The following is a 14864-nucleotide window of genomic DNA, read 5'->3' on the forward strand; positions in this document are numbered from 1 at the left end:
TGAATGGATTGGTTTCCACGTTCCAGCATAACTAACTGGGATCGATTGCCACGTTCCGACATAAATATGGGATCGATTGCCACGGTATGGCATAAACATTGGATCGGTTGCCACATTCTGATATAAATATGGGATCGGCTGCCACGTTCCGGCACACTAACTTGGATCGGGTACCACGAACCGGTATGCTAACTGTCTGGGTTTGGGTTCTGTGAGAGGACCATTGAATTGTGTTGTGTATCTACTTGTGATGAGTTCGTTCATATCTAATGATGATTGATATTGGAGGACAGTATGTTGGTCTTAATTGATATAATTGTGATATGTGAGAATCGTGAAATTGTTCATTGTTCGTATATGTTGATGATATTGTATATGTTTGATATGTGCATGTGATTATATTGTTGTATTGACTAATGTATGTTACACTTAATGGGATAGTCGCGTGATCCTACCAGTACGCTGTGGTTGTGTATTGATATTGCATTTGCTCTTTCTTGTTGAGTATAGGGCATCTTCAGGCGGCTATTGATAGAACTCAGCTAGGTGACTATTGAGCGTGATCGGATTCAAGGGTGGGCCAGTTCTTTCGAGTTGCCATGGATCTTTCTTATTTAAGTCCACTTTTTTCGGACTCAGACTATTTGTTTAAGGTGTTTATTTAGTTTCAGGGTTGTACCCTTTGTCTTAGACTTGTCGTTAGTAGAGTTTTGGTACATTGACTTTCAGGTTCTAGGGGTTGTTCTTCCGCATTAGTTTAGTTAAGTTAATTGTTTAAACTTGGGGAGTTTATGGGAACTCCGTATTTTTTATTGTCATTTAAACCTGCTTCTGTATCTTTAAATGCCTTAGTTTTCATAAAATTTATTTGTTTGGGTTGTAGTAATGGTTCTCCCACCGGAGGGTTAGCGTGGGTGCCAATCACGACGGTCTGAGTCGTGACATACAGGTTAATGATAAAATAAATATATCTTTATTAATATGTCACAATTAATAAAATATTTATTTTGAACAAAAAAATTTATCTCATATAACAATAATAATTTCTTGACATAACTTAATTTATTATATCCGTCAAAATATTAATAAACAACCATACAATATTTAAATAAATAAACAAAAGATAATCCATAGATATAAATTATGGAGTAATTAACAGATTCAAATTAAAGCATCTCCATAAACATAATAATAATAATATAATATCCTAAATCATGCTCCAATATCTCCCTAGCGGTGGTTATTGTTAGGGTTTTGCCCTGATTTTCTTACCATAATTTAAGATTTATTTTTCCTTAAAGAAAAGACAAAACATTACCATAAATGTTTTTACTTTTCTTGAAAGGAAAATATAATATTATTTTATATTTGGTTTATTCTCTCCTTTTAGGACTCCTTTTCTAGTAGGAAAGGTTTTAGGACTCTATAAATATAGGTTTGTTTCTTCTAACAAAAAAAAACAATAACATCCACAATGTAGTCGTTTACGAGTCTTGTTTATGTGAAGATTTATTCTCTCTAAAGTTTCAATTTTTGCTTTATATTTGTTTTGATATAATAATATTTTAATTTTTAGTATAATTTTTTGTTATCTGATTTGCAAATTGTAAACTTCTGCATGACGCCCTAATCAACCCTTCAGAACCCAACAAGTGGTATCAGAGCACATGGTCTAACGATCCCATGGTCCGATAGTCCTATAGTTCAACGAGGTTGAAGACAGGCTCAAGATGGTTTCAAATCAATTTGTAATCAATTTGATGATAATGAAGATTTTTGTGCTACTACATGTGGAGAAAAAATTCAAATATATTTTCAACAATATCCTGCTGCTCCATCGTTTAAAACAAAATCAATTTTCAACTCATGCTTATTTTAGAGCATGGGCTCCAACTTTCAACTCCTGCAAACTATAATGCTCGGGCTCCACTTTTAACTCATGCATCTTACTTTTAACGCATGAGCTCCACTTTTAACTCATGCATCTTACTTTTAACGCATGAGCTCCACTTTCAACCCTGCTTATAACTTTTAACACAGGGCTCCAATTTTTTAACCCATATCAATTTTTAAATCATGGTAAGCAGCAGTGATACATGAAGATTTTGTGAAGAACAAGATTATCAAGCATATGAAGAAGACAGATCAAGCTTTGTCAAGAAAATCCAGCCAAAAGGGGAGATTTGTTAGGGTTTTGCCCTGATTTTCTTACCATAATTTAAGATTTATTTTTCCTTAAAGAAAAGACAAAACATTACCATAAATGTTTTTACTTTTTTTGAAAGGAAAATATAATATTATTTTATATTTGGTTTATTCTCTCCTTTTAGGACTCCTTTTCTAGTAGGAAAGGTTTTAGGACTCTATAAATATAGGTTTGTTTCTTCTAACAAAAAAAACAATAACATCCACAATGTAGTCGTTTACGAGTCTTGTTTATGGGGAGATTTATTCTCTCTAAAGTTTCAATTTTTTCTTTATATTTGTTTTGATATAATAATATTTTAATTTTTAGTATAAGTTTTTATTATCTGATTTATCAAATATATGATTTGCAAATTGTAAGCTTCTGCATGACGCCCTAATCAACCCTTCATAACCCAACAGTTATGACGTCTACAAAATGCATGGCATTTCCAAAATAGGCTTGAGGTAAATGCGGTTGAAGCCTTGGCCTTGTACCTATAAGTAATTTGAAACTAAAAGTTTCGTCAGCGTTGGTATCACAACGGCAACGGATTTCAGATTGCCAGAGATGAGCCAAAAGAGCTTGTAATGAAGAGATACAAATATTTTGGTCATCGTTACCATATTCAGAATTGGCTTTGGCTTTGAGGTGAGCTATGTTCTCCTTGCTAAAATGGAAAACTCTTTCTTCTAACAAAGGTACATCATCATATTCATCATCATCATGTACATCATGTTCCTGTACATGAATTGGACTAGCAACAAATTCAGGAAACCAACGATCCAGAACCGGCGGTTTATTAACAATAAGCTTATAATCGCTATTGCGTGTTATTTCAGACCAACAATTGAAGAAATGCCAAAATGAAGTCCCGTCCGCTACACAATGATTCATAGTGCAACCAATGAAGATTCCGTCCACTAGCTCAGTCACTTGAACGGCCAACAATGGTTTCGAAACACCTGGCGAAACACAATATAATTATTAATGATTTAAACATTAGTATTATACTCCTATTATATTAACTAACACACCTTCATAGTTGCGTATTCCATTGAGTGGAAAAAAATACTTGACAATCTTTGGCACGTAAGTTTGTTCCAAGATATCAGCCACATTCAAGTCAGGTACTGCAGTGACATGTGTGAATTCAGCTCCTTCATTGCTGCAATCAACAGAGAAAGATAAGGTGTCGTCATCACTGTTTTTACTTGCAACAAGTCGACCCGCCAGGACAGGAAAATAGTTTAGAGTTTTAGAAAGTGAAATTTTTAGGCGATTGATAAAAATTTCTGATGATTCTTTATGTTTTGGTTTACGAAAAAGTAATCCTTTTTGGTTAGGATCCACTGTGAGGACATGAAGATCCCATGGAGTTAACTGGATTTTTTTTTCTATGGATTTTTGGGACCTAATTACACATGTTGATACTATTTCAAGTTTTGTCATCTCTCAATATTGGCCGTTGCACAACCTAAACTGAGCAGAATTCACATGTCTACATATAGAAGGCTATACCTCCTGTTTTTTCCATTAAGATAATGCTACTATTTAATTATTACTTTTTCATTTTTTTATACAGTTAAACTTAAAATGCACAGCGTTTCCAAAATAGCCTAGATATTATAAAAAATTATTATTACTACAAAATTCGCAATATTATAAAAATACACCAAACACTAAATAGACAAATTAATAACAAAAATTGAGCCACAAAAAATTTCATCACTCTTAAATAGAACAAAAAATAACATAAACTACAAAATTTGTACTTCCAAATGTGAGTCCCTGTTATATAGTTATATTTTCAAAATTCCAATTGAATTTAACAATTAAAATTTGGTAAATACCTTATAAAGATTAAAAGTGCTCACTTTTAATAAATTTAAAAGACAAAAAATGCTCAAATTCTAATACTTAAAGTGACTATTTTGAGTCTACCATCGTAGATATATATGTCATTCACTCTAACGGAAGATTAAATATGGATATGTGGCACAATCTTATTCGTTGATATGATATTTAATATATGTGAGGTTGGTGGATTAGATTATGACACGCGTATGTCCGTTAGTATAAAGGCTATATACGTTCTAGTTTTTGGACGACAAGGCACTAAAATCCCAAAAGTATGACGGAGGGTATTTGCATACCATTTACGATAGTTCAGAGTGTATTTGTCCTTTTTCCTACTTATAATTATACAATACAAATCTTTCTCTACCCAGTTCTCTTTTGCCTTTCTCTCTTTCTTGCTTTATACAAACACAAATTATACAAAATATAATGCATAATTTGTGTTGTATAAAGCGCGCGAGAGAGAGATATTTGATACACAAATGTTTTAATTCGATTCAATTGTATACAAATTTAAATTTTATGCAGATATACAAACACAACCATTGATATATATACATAGTAATTACATATATACTATTATCTAACTAATATACATATACAATCATTGCACTTTTTATACAAACGAGTTGTCTGCCTGCGATTTATGTTTGCAATGGAGTGCAAATAGCAAAATTATAGCTATAGAGGCGCTAATATGATTTTTATGTTTGCTAAACCAAAAATTTACTCTATTATGTTTGATGATCAAATAGGAGAAAATGACAAATAACCACTTTATCTTTAGATAGTATGTTTAAAATAGTCTTTTAACTATTAATTGAGCATTTTTTTATCTTCTTTAAAAAAAAAAATACCTAATTCTAATTGATAGATTTAATTGGAACTAAAGGAAAAAGATTAACTAAGGACACTAGAAATTTCTGTCAAAATTTTAAAATTCGCAACATTATAAAAATACACCAAACACTAAATAGACAATCAATAATAAAAATTGAGCCACAAAAAATTTCACCAGACTCTTAAATAAAACAAAAAATAACATAAACTACAAAATTTATACTTCCAAATGTGAGTCCCTGTTATATACGTAATATTTTCACAATTCCAATTGAATTTAACAATTAGAATTTGGTAAATACCTTATAAAGATTAAAAGTGCTCACTTTTAGTAAATTTAAAAGACATAAAATGCTCAAATTCTAATACTTAAAGTGACTATTTTGAGTCTACCATCGTAGATAAGGGACCATTTTTGTCATTTTCTCTTAAAGATAGAGATAATTTTTGGATTTTGAATCAATGGACATAAATGTTATAGTATTAACTAATTTCAATTTACAACCATATGTATTAGAATAAAGTGAATTTTTGCAATTCCAGACATTTACCTTCACCCCAATAACAAATAATTAAGATTTCTTGATGGTCACTTATAAAATGAATAGAAAAAATAGCATTTTTTAGTAAGAGTAATATAATCTTTTTTTTAAAAAAATAATAGCTGATTTAAAAGACCAAATATCTTAGCATACTATTTTATAAAATCAAATTCATACTATTTTCTTGAATTTATTGAATTATTGATAACAAAACTAATCATTTTTCTAAGAAAAATTAAAATTTTGAAGATATCATCAATTACTCCTTTTCATATGACTTCAAAATTAGAAATGATAATTTTAAGAGGATCGATGAATTCCCCAAAAATTGAAAGAACTTAACTAAAATCGAATAAAAAAAATTATATGATACTTCCTTATCATCTACTTGAAATCTAATGGGTTTATCAAATTATTCGAAAAGTAAGAAAATATTTAGATAAAGTTTTAAAATTAAAGAGAGTAAAACTAATAGTAGTAAAACAAGAAGAAGGTGAAGTTGTGGTAAAAATGGTGACATTGAAAGTGAGAAACTTCAATGAAGATGACAATGAATTTTTGAAGAAGAAAAAAGAAAGAAAGAGAAAAAATAAAATGGAAAATAAGTTAAAATAATAAGAAAAATAAGAAAATATAGTATATAATAAAATACTTGTAAAAATAAAATTATATTAGTTATTTTAGGTTGCTCACTCTCTTTGAGAGGGTGTACACACTCTCTATGTCAGGTGGATAAAAAATGACGTAATAATATCGGTTCAAAATTGTTTAGTGGGGTAATAGGCTGTCCGCATAATTAATGTATCTTTTTTAAAATTCAGAAAAAATTTAGGTGTCACATTATGTTTTTTTTTCAAGAAATTATGTCTAAGGCAGAAGTTATGCCTCAATGCATAAGTGTAGTGTCACAAGATACGTCTGAAGATAAAAGAAATTAGGTTCGAGACACAAGTTATGACCAAGGAAAAAGTCCACTGACCTAAGTTATGTTCCAAGTCATAAGTTTAGTGGCACAAGTTATGGTCATGGCATAAGTAAAGTGACACAAGTTATGTCATAGGGCATAAATTTAGTGACACAAGTTGTTATGCTCCAAGAAAAAAGTACTCTTACACTCTTGCTTGTGAATCAGATATTACAAAACTTATAATTTTAATGTGATACAATTCTTTCAATTTTAATTGAGAAAGAACAACGAAATTCATCTGAATGGTTCAATAAAGAATAAGAGAAGAGCAAAGCGTCAATGACGTGTAAAATGGATGCCCAAAAGTAAACATTTTCTAAAAAAATTAATTGAATTTAGATCATTAAACCATAAATTTTCATTAAATAAGCACTAGAAATAAAAATTAAAAATTATGAATTAAAAAGGTAAAAATTTAAAACTCATAAAAACTTGATTCCAATCACGATCTACTATATTTATACCGATCATAGTCCTCTATATTTTATCTATCGATATGGTGATGCCTCGTTGTGGTCCTAAATTTCATGGCATTATTTTCTCAAAAAGCAGCCCATCTTATTTTGATTATAGGAGCTGCACAGCCTGCACTATTATGTTTGATGATCAAATTGGAGAAAATGAAAAATAACCACTTATTTGTATGTAGTATGTTTAAAACAGTCTTTTAATTATTAATTGAGCCTTTTTTAAAAAAAAAAAAATTGCCTAATTTTAATTGATAGATTTAATTGGAACTAAAGGAAAAAGATTAATTAGGGACTCTAGAAATTTCTGTCAAAATTTCAAAATTCGCAATATTATAAAAATACACCAAACACTAAATAGACAAATCAATAATAAAAATTGAGCCTCAAAAAAATTTATCAGACTCTTAAATAGAATAAAAAATAACATAAACTATAAAATTTGTACATCCAAATGTGAGTCCCTGTTATATACGTTATATTTTCACAATTTCAATTGAATGTAACTATTAGAATTTGATAAATACCTTATAAAGATTAAAAGTTCTTACCTTTAGTAAATTTAAAAGACCAAAAATGCTCAAATTTTACTACTTAAAGAGACTATTTTGAGTCTTCCATCATAGATAAGGGACCATTTTTGTCATTTTCTCTTCAAGATAGAGATAATTTTTAGATTTTGAATCAATGGAAGAAATGCATAGTACTAATTTCAATTTACAACCATATGTCTACCATTATAGATAAGGGACCATTTTTGTCATTTTCTCATCAAGATAGAGATAACTTTTAGATTTTGAATCAATGGACATAAATGTCATAGTACTAATTTCAATTTACAACCATACGTATTAGAAGAAAGAGATTTTTTGGAGTAATTTCCCTGGATAGTCACCCATGTTTGGAAAATTACCTAGGAATATCACTTATGTTTGTTTTAGGACCACAATATCACCCAACTTTATCTCTTTTCCTCAAAATATACTTGATACAAAAAAAATATTATCTCTCTCCTAATAGGATGTCATGTCACATTATTCATTTTTTATTATTAACATTTTTTTTAATTCCTTTTTTATTATTAACATTTTTTTTAATTCCTTTTTTATTATTAACATTTTTTAAAATTCTTTAAAAACATTATATCCTTTGTAGTTTGACAATATGGTTACCTTATTACTCTAATGAATTAAAATATCAACAAAAAGGGAGTCCGAAGCTAAAAGGGTCATTTTTTTCCTTCAAAAAACAAAAAGGGCACATCAAAAAAAAAAAATTAACCAAAAGGGCAAAATCTCTCCTGACGGATCGATTTTCTTCTGACAAAAATTAACGCCGTTCCGTTAAAAGAAATAAAAATAATTGTATTTGGCAGCGATTTTCTCAAAAAATAAATAAATTATTATTTCTTTAAAATCGATGCTATAGCAGCGTTTTTATAAAAATAAAATAAATAAAATAAAAAAGTGAAATCACTGCTATAGTAGTGATTTTTTCTTAAGGAATTAAAAAAAACAAAAAGAACAAGTTTTAAATTACATAAATTTCCGGCGGCAGCCATTTAAAAAAAATAATAAGTTTTTTAAAGAAAAAATCGATGCCAAAGCAGTGATTTTCAGTTTTAATTTTTTTTTAATTTTCATTTAAATTGCTAAAAGGGTAAAGATTTTTTTAAAAAAAAGCTTTTTATGAAAATCGTTGGCTTCAGTTTTATTTATTTTTTTAATTTTTATTAAATTCTCTGCAAGGGTAGAATTTTTTTTTTTTAAAAAAAATAATTTCTGAAACAATTCAGCACTTTTTTTTTTAATTTCTTAAACAAAATCGCTACAATAATAGCGATTTTTCTATTAATTTTTTTAATATAAAAATGCTGTTATAGCAGCGATTTTAAAGAAAAAATATTTTTTTGAGAAAATCGGCAGAGATTTTTATTTCTTTTAGCGGAGTGGCGTCAATTTTTGTCAGAACAAAATCTCTCCGTCGGGAGCGATTTTTCCCTTTTGGTTAATTTTTTTTTTTGATGTGCCCTTTTTGTTTTTTAAAGAAAAAAAGTTACACTTTTGGCTCCGGACTCAACAAAAAGGTGTCATTGCCCATTAGTGTCCATATAAAAACATTAACTCGCTTGAAAAATCGGAGGAAGCCACATATTTTCTTGAAGAATCGGAGGAGCTCATATTTGGATTTGCCGCCTAATCCCCTAGAACTAAGGTAGAAATTTTTGGGCAATGTAATTTTATTTTTTTTTAGGTAATATGGGTTGTCTAAATTTTTTTTTAAAAAAATGTTAATAATGAAAAAGGAATAATGTGACATGGCATCCTATTAGGAGAGAGATAATTTTTTTTTGTGTAAGTATATTTTGAGGAAAAGAGGTAAAGTTGGATGATATTGTGATCCTAAAAGAAACATAAGTGATATTTCAAGGTAATTTTCCAAACTTGGGTGACTATTCAGGGAAATTACTCCTTTACAATTGCAAACATTTACCTTCACCCAAAAACAAATAATTAAGATTTCTTGATGGTCACTTATAAAATGAATAGAAAAAATAGCATTTTTTAGTAAGAGTAATATAATTTATTTATTTTAAAAAATAGTAGCTGATTTACAAAACCAAATATCTTAGCATTGTGTATAGACACTGCAAATACATAAAACAAACAATTTTTGGTTGATGGTGGATGTATATGTTTTTATATTTCAGTTTTAAATTTCAAAGTTAATATGTGTATTAGTGGATATGTATTTGGTTAATGATTAATATGTACGTGTATCAACATTTCAGTTTTTAAGTTAATATGTATATATGTGTGCAATATTGGGAGGGGAATGGAGAGATACCAGCGAGATTCGAAAGAGTAAGGATAGAGATGCACGAATACAAGTTGTATCAATATGGAGGTTGTATATGAGATACATGATACAACATGTATTATCTAGCATCTCTACTCTCTCGCTTGTATCTCTCCCCTATCTTGTTGTCACGGTCCAAAAATGGACGTGATGACACTCGTCTTATCCCACCAAGACAAGTCAGCCTAAAACTCAAATATCACAAAAATGCGGAAGTAAGACAAATTGACATCTCAAAATATCATAAGTGCGGATAACTAAGTCAACTTAATAAAACTCCAAAACTTGGTTGTCACGTAAAGTATTACAATTAATTCAAAAGAAAAATATAAGTCTCAAATGACATTGTTTCTAAAATAGAAAAAGATCATAAATAAGAGTAAAAAGGTCTATTGAAATGACAAGCAATTACCTCACAAACTTCCACAAGAAGCCTCGAACAAGGAAAGAAGAGAAAGTATCACGAAGGTCCAGGCTAGTAACCTACAAAAATGTAGAAACAAGGGGTGAGTACCAAACCACACGGTATTGAGCAAGTAAACTTCTAAGCACAAGCTAAGGAAATAGAATGCGGGTAATTCTTACACCCCAACCGAACCTCCATAACTACAACCTGCATAAAATCAGCCCCAACCTAAGAGTTCACAATTTACATATATAGCACATAGCTCAACAACAAAACTCTAACAATTACATATCATCAACAACAAACTCAATATTCATCAACCACAAGTTCCACAGAAAGGCACTCTCAAGATCAACAACACACAAGACCATGTTCACCAATGATAAAGATGTGCAATGCAATGAAATTCAATGTCAAGAATAGTGATGCATGTCTGACCTAACGATACACACCCGATGTCTCTCAGTTCGGGACCCATGGAGGGCATATCTGTCCATGCAGTCGTCACGGCGTGCGACACGTCCCTCGATATATAGTATTCGTCGCGGCGTGCGACACGTCTCTCGATATATAGTATTTATCGCGGCGTGCGACATGTCCCTCGAAATATAGTATCCGCCGCGGTGTGCAATACGTCCCTCGAAATGGTACATCCTCTTTAATTTCTTATTCTTCCTCAATATAACACTTACCACAACCATGTATCAGAATCAATGCAAATGGCATGTTCACATAAATAATGATGAGATGACCGTTTTCATAATAATGCAAAATTCACTACAACACAATCGTGATACAACATCAACAATGAGTCAATAAGCTCTTCAAACCATTCTCAACACATCACACACCAACAATTAATCACCTTGCCTTTTATTACCCCTTTATCATCATTAGAATTATTCAATATGGACAAGTCAACCCATGTGAGTCCCAGTTATATACGTTATATTTTCACAATTCCACTTGAATGTAACAATTAGAATTTGATAAATACCTTATAAAGATTAAAAGTGCTTACTTTTAGTAAATTTAAAAGACCAAAAATGCTCAAATTCTAATACTTAAAGAGACTATTTTGAGTCTACCATCATAAGGGACCATTTTTGTCATTTTCTCTTCAAGATAGAGATAAATTTTAGATTTTGAATCACTGGACAGAAATGTCATAGTACTAATTTCAATTTACAACCACATGTATTAGAATATAAAGTGAATTTTTGCAATTGCAGACATTTACCTTCACTCCGATAACAAATAATTAAAATTTCTTGATGGTCACTTATAAAATGAATAGAAAAATAGCATTTTTTAGTAAGAGTACTATAAAAAAAATTTAAACAAAAAAAATAGTAGCTGATTTAAAAAATCAAATATCTTAGCATTGTGTATAGACACTGCAAATACATAAAACAAACAATCTTTGGTTGATGGTGGATATATGTGTTTTTATATTTCAGTTTTAAATTTCAAAGTTAATGTGTATTAGTGGATATGTATTTGGTTAATGATTAATATGTACGTGTATCAACATTTCAGTTTTTAAGTTAATATGTATGTATGTGTGTAATATTGGAAGGGGAATGGAGAGATATCAGCGAGATTCGAAAGAGTAAGGATAGAGATGCACGAATACAAGCTGTATCAATATGGAGGTTGTATATGAGATACATGATACAACATGTATTATCTAGCATCTCTACTCTCTCGCTTGTATCTCTCCCCTATCTTGTTGTCACGGTCCAAAAATGGACGTGATGACACTCGTCTTATCCCACCAAGACAAGTCAGCCTAAAATTCAACTATCACAAAAATGCGGAAGTAAGACAAATTGACATCTCAAAATATCATAAGTGCGGATAACTAAGTCAACTTAATAAAACTCCAAAACCTGGTTGTCACGTAAAGTATTACAATTAATTCAAAAGAAAAATACAAGTCTCAAATGACATTATTTCTAAAATAGAAAAAGATCATAAATAAGAGTAAAAAGGTCCGTTGAAATGACAAGCAATTACCTCACAAACTTCCACAAGAAGCCTCGAACAAGGAAAGAAGAGAAAGTATCACGAAGGTCCAGGCTAGTAACCTACAAAAATGTAGAAACAAGGGGTGAGTACCAAACCACACGGTATTGAGCAAGTAAACTTCTAAGCACAAGCTAAGGAAATAGAATGCGGGTAATTCTTACACCCCAACCGAACCTCCATAACTACAACCTGCATAAAATCAGCCCCAACCTAAGAGTTCACAATTTACATATATAGCACATAGCTCAACAACAAAACTCTAACAATTACATATCATCAACAACAAACTCAATATTCATCAACCACAAGTTCCACAGAAAGGCACTCTCAAGATCAACAACACACAAGACCATGTTCACCAATGATAAAGATGTGCAATGCAATGAAATTCAATGTCAAGAATAGTGATGCATGTCTGACCTAACGATACACACCCGATGTCTCTCAGTTCGGGACCCATGGAGGGCATATCTGTCCATGCAGTCGTCACGGCGTGCGACACGTCCCTCGATATATAGTATTCGTCGCGGCGTGCGACACGTCTCTCGATATATAGTATTTATCGCGGCGTGCGACATGTCCCTCGAAATATAGTATCCGCCGCGGTGTGCAATACGTCCCTCGAAATGGTACATCCTCTTTAATTTCTTATTCTTCCTCAATATAACACTTACCACAACCATGTATCAGAATCAATGCAAATGGCATGTTCACATAAATAATGATGAGATGACCGTTTTCATAATAATGCAAAATTCACTACAACACAATCGTGATACAACATCAACAATGAGTCAATAAGCTCTTCAAACCATTCTCAACACATCACACACCAACAATTAATCACCTTGCCTTTTATTACCCCTTTATCATCATTAGAATTATTCAATATGGACAAGTCAACCCATGTGAGTCCCAGTTATATACGTTATATTTTCACAATTCCACTTGAATGTAACAATTAGAATTTGATAAATACCTTATAAAGATTAAAAGTGCTTACTTTTAGTAAATTTAAAAGACCAAAAATGCTCAAATTCTAATACTTAAAGAGACTATTTTGAGTCTACCATCATAAGGGACCATTTTTGTCATTTTCTCTTCAAGATAGAGATAAATTTTAGATTTTGAATCACTGGACAGAAATGTCATAGTACTAATTTCAATTTACAACCACATGTATTAGAATATAAAGTGAATTTTTGCAATTGCAGACATTTACCTTCACTCCGATAACAAATAATTAAAATTTCTTGATGGTCACTTATAAAATGAATAGAAAAATAGCATTTTTTAGTAAGAGTACTATAAAAAAAATTTAAACAAAAAAAATAGTAGCTGATTTAAAAAATCAAATATCTTAGCATTGTGTATAGACACTGCAAATACATAAAACAAACAATCTTTGGTTGATGATGGATATATGTGTTTTTATATTTCAGTTTTAAATTTCAAAGTTAATAAGTGTATTAGTGGATATGTATTTGATTAATGATTAATCTATACCTGTATAAACATTTCAGATTTTAAGTTAATATGTATATATGTGTGCAATATTGGGAGGGGAATGGAGAGAGACCAGTGAGATTTGAAAGAGTAAGGATAGAGATGCACGAATACATGTTGTATCAATATGGAGATTGTGATCTGAGATACATGATACAACATGTATTATCTAGCATCTCTACTCTCTCTCGCTTGTATCTCTCCCCTCTGTTGCTTTCTAGATCTTGCTCGCCTCTCTCCTCCCTACAATTATTGCTATGAATTATATTTAGACAAATTATAACTATTTATAAAACTCCTCATGAGAATATGGAGGCATATATATCCAGTACTACAAACCATGAATTAAGAGGGAACTTTCTTGTCTTGAAGGCAAAAATAAATCTATCTACACATAGAAGAGGAGCTAGAAGATTAGCGATAGATGCAACTGAATTCAATATAGCTTTAATTCAAACGATATAGTTATATTAAGAAATTTATTAGATATGTAAAAATTAAATTCAAAGCTTAGTTCAATTTTATTAATTCAATTTCTTAAATTTTGTAGCTTTAATTCAATTTTACTAAGGAGAAATTCGTAAATTTCTTAACTAATATTTTTGGTTTATTATAACCATAATATTTACAAACTCAAATCTTGGCTATGTCTAGAACACGTGAAGTAGGGTGACCCAACAACCAAGACTAGTAGAAGGTCCATTCCCCACATGTTTGGAGAGTAGATATACCTAAAGTCAATCCATTGGTCTATAATGAACTAAAATGCATTATGTAATTAACTTTGTTGTCATTTATTGATATGTTTTTTCACCCAAAAAAACGTAGTCTTTTTCAATATTATTACTTGAGCTAACTAATTATGACTTTAGTCTTTTTAATGTGGGATGACATGGTTCATCACTCATGTTAAATGACCATTTATGCTTAATAATACATGCCCCTTGGCTGTTTTCGATCCCCACCAAATGAAAGCCACCTACTTTATTTTATTTACTAGAAAGAATACTTCTAGTAAAAACCTGCTTGGTATTCACAATAAATATACAAGATATATGTTTTTTCTATACACACATTTTTCTCAATTTAATTTTAATCATTCAAATTAAATTGCTTAATTTGATATAACTATCCGGAGGCACTGTCCAAAGAAAGAAAAAGATTATTTCCTAGTCAAGAATGATAAATAATATTTGATATG

The 14864-nt window shown here is 30.5% G+C and overlaps 1 protein-coding gene across 1 annotated transcript; it reads right to left on the reverse strand.

The window, feature by feature from the left end:
• Positions 1-2593: 2593 nt before the first annotated feature.
• LOC125864160 (uncharacterized acetyltransferase At3g50280-like) lies at positions 2594-3665 on the reverse strand. Its single transcript, XM_049544080.1, has 2 exons — positions 3223-3665; positions 2594-3150 (listed from the first exon to the last, which is right to left on the reverse strand). Exons 1-2 carry the CDS (start codon positions 3635-3637, stop codon positions 2594-2596), a joined length of 972 nt encoding a protein of 323 aa, XP_049400037.1. The 5' UTR covers positions 3638-3665.
• Positions 3666-14864: the final 11199 nt, after the last annotated feature.

Source organism: Solanum stenotomum, chromosome 5, assembly GCF_019186545.1.
Source record: "Solanum stenotomum isolate F172 chromosome 5, ASM1918654v1, whole genome shotgun sequence".
NCBI classification, from domain to species: domain Eukaryota; kingdom Viridiplantae; phylum Streptophyta; class Magnoliopsida; order Solanales; family Solanaceae; genus Solanum; species Solanum stenotomum.